The sequence below is a fragment of the Myzus persicae genome, unplaced genomic scaffold (assembly GCF_001856785.1).
Source record: "Myzus persicae strain clone G006 unplaced genomic scaffold, MPER_G0061.0, whole genome shotgun sequence".
Classification (NCBI taxonomy): domain Eukaryota; kingdom Metazoa; phylum Arthropoda; class Insecta; order Hemiptera; family Aphididae; genus Myzus; species Myzus persicae.
This window is the reverse complement of record NW_019102984.1, coordinates 218,999-222,221: the sequence shown is the minus strand read 5'-3', so window position 1 is coordinate 222,221 and position 3,223 is coordinate 218,999. Positions and strand designations below refer to the sequence as shown.

General features: G+C 35.2%; 1 protein-coding gene across 1 annotated transcript in view; it reads right to left on the bottom strand.

Moving 5' to 3' along the window:
* The window catches only part of LOC111033526 (eukaryotic translation initiation factor eIF1-like), a 6,401-nt gene extending 3,869 nt beyond the window's left edge, over positions 1 to 2,532 (bottom strand). Inside the window, exons 1-2 of the mRNA XM_022314303.1 lie at positions 2,179 to 2,532; positions 982 to 1,139 (exon numbers count right to left, since the gene is read on the bottom strand). Coding sequence (XP_022169995.1) covers positions 982 to 1,139; positions 2,179 to 2,206 — 186 coding nt within the window. The 5' untranslated portion in view covers positions 2,207 to 2,532. The remainder of the gene's footprint in view (positions 1 to 981; positions 1,140 to 2,178) is intronic.
* Positions 2,533 to 3,223: the final 691 nt, after the last annotated feature.

Here is a 3,223-nt window from a genome sequence, read left to right as displayed (position 1 = left end):
AAAAATGTTCCATATAAGCTAGGTGGTGGGGAAAAGGGACCTCAAACTTTGAATTTAAAAGATTATTATCGTATTGAAATTTACTATCCAGTCTTAGATATCATAATTAGAGAAATGCAACAACGTTTTCAAGAAAACCAGCTAGATATATTAAATGGATTAAAAGAAATAATTGTCAATGATAATCCACCACACGAAGCATTAAATATTGTTTGTAACACCTACAACTTTGATTTAAAACATCTGAATACTGAAATTGAAGTTTATAATAGAATGTTTAAGTTGAAATACTCTAACATAGAAACAACTAGTACTATGGCAAAGAAAATAAAATTTATTAAGAATGATGATTTTCAAAATGGATTTCCGATTTTAACATCAATTATTCGTATATTTCTTACTATACCCACTACAACTGCCAGCTGTGAAAGATCATTTTCATGTCTAAAAAGACTTAAAACTTATCTGAGGACCACAATGGGTCAAGAACGATTAAGTAATCTTGGTACATTACAAATTGAAAAAAAAAGGAATATCAATATAGAAGAAGTCATCGATGCATTTAACAATAATTCCTCTGTGAATAGCCGAAAATTAAGTTTAAAATAAAAATATTGTAAATTATAATATAAATAAATAGTAACACTTGTTGAATATACTTATTTATTTAATTTTAATGTTTTTTCTTTTTGCAACACCAAAAATATTAACTAAATTACGCCACTGAGTTAAAGTATGTATTTATGGATTCATGCAATACATTAACTGAAAGTACCCATAATTCTATAGAATAACTAGTTATTTTATAGAATTACGGAATTTCATACATTAACGCTAATATGTATATTATGCATTTCTGTCTCTCGTCATTAGTATTGATTTTGTGAGGTATTACTTATTAGAAAAAACAAGATAAGTTATTAGCAATTAATTAGATTATACATTTTAATAAATTAAATAATTTATATTAGTTATTATTACCATTTTGCAAGCTCGAACAATCTTCTTTAAGTCATATTCTGATGACAGACCTTGAACCGTAGTTAATGTTTTACGACCATTACGTTGTTGGATTCTTATGTGAACAAGCCCGTCTTGTACATCATCGTCTGCACCCTTGTTTGCATCAGCAAACGGGTCTTAAATATAAAATACAAACCATACGTTACTTTAAAATAAAACTATTAACCAATTATTACAAAATGAATCAAAATGACAAGACTGTAATTGCTTGGATCATATGATGAAAGTGTAAGCTACAACATTTTGAGTTAGACCAGATCGACAATAAAATAAAAAACTATACATTATACTTGTTATTCATTTTGGGTAGTGGGCACCTACAGTTAAATGTATAAAACACAACAGAATCGGTAACAAATTAAAAATAAGAAGAAAAATGTATCTGCCTAATTGCAAGTAATCTTGATTGTAAATTTAAAAGTTTACACTAAATAAATGGATAATTTCATAATCATTACTTAAACAATGGCATGGGAAACTTAATGTATAGTTTCAACTCCAGATAATAATGATCGAGATCAAAGTTTAGTACATTTTGGTGTCGTTTAGGAATAGTAAGTGCACGCAATGAAATCTAATAGCTTTGACAGCTGGGTCTACTCAGAAGATGTATAATGATTAAATCACAGATTTCATACCGATATCCGCATATACATTTCATCATTGTAGACAAGTTGCCGGGTTCCATGAAAAGCCATCAAATAGAACCCGAAGGAAGTTACAAAAAACGAATAACGTCAACCAACGTTCGACGCTCAAGACCCGCAACGAGGATGTAACGCAAGACCTAACATGGCACAATGTTCGAAGAAACGATGGCTGCCGACGATTAGGTTCGGTCACTTGCTATCGAAATTGCTTTCATTATTTTCGACGGCCATGCGACACGGTCGGGATTGAAATAGCAACAACATGTTAACGGGTGTGACCGAAACCGAGCCACCGAGGCGACGCCCTTATACGCGCTGGCGAGCTCTGAGACGCAAGTCCAGTGTGTCGGCCATAAGCGACGTACAATTACGTGTAGAAAACGGAAATGCGCAACAACGAGAAAAAGCACATTTTTGCGCACAAACCGAATTCGTTGAATTCGCCTCATTTTCGCCACGCAAAGGATGGCGCTTGCGATTGTGGCAACGCGACATTTGCACTTACCAAATACGTTGAGATTCTGGATTGACATGCGTATTGTTCGTATCTCTTGTTGTAAGTAAATTCGGCCTCCTGCGATCCGGACTCGGGCGCGCGTGGGCTGGACGACGAAAGCTGAACGCCTGGAACTGGAAAGAGATGCGACGGAATGGAGCTGGTGTGCTGCGGTATTACGACAAAATATACGTTTTGATATATTTCGTCGCTAACGGTAAATGAATAAATGGGAATCAAACAAAACGCTCGGATGATAAGGTACGACGACGGCGCAATAATATGATAACAATAGCGCGACTATGGACGTGACGGCGCTCTTAGATTATAAACCGAGTCACGAGGATGGACAAAGGGAATAAATGTTGTCCGCAATAATTTTGTTGGTTATGTTCTGTACTCGTCTACATCCATAGAGGTCGCCACACAGCGATGCGGCGGTAAAATTCCATTGTCTCGGCTATGGCGGTAAAATATTGAACCGCCGCCACCTCCGCTTCCACCGTGGTTTGCGTTCACCGAACGACACAAGTAGTTCCCCACGGTTACCCCGGTTGTGCCGTTTGGATCATGGGTACTAGTTGGACGGGGATCTAGGTGACCGTTCACCGTTTCATCGGCGCAAATCATAGATATCGGATAATTTCCATTATCGATGACTAAAGTGCCGTGTTATTTCCACTTTATTTGGTTTAAGACACATATTGTTAAAGTAATAGTTAAAAGCTCCATCCCATACATTTTTATTAAACAGAAGCATTTTCGCAATAAATCTGAATAAATAGCAAAAAGAAAAAAGGTAACATGAAAATCGTTGGAGGTAATTTGGAGTAACTTGAAATTGGCTTATTTTCACCTTATGCTATAATTATAGACTTAGCGTCGGAGCATATAAGACCGGAGGCCTTATTACAATATAATTATTATCATGTTTAAACATTTACCATTATTATAATGTTGTATAGGGCTTCGCCCGTTAATATATAATATACTCGTATAAATAATTAAATAAAACACCATCCTCCGAGTATTGGTCTATGATTTTTACATTCAT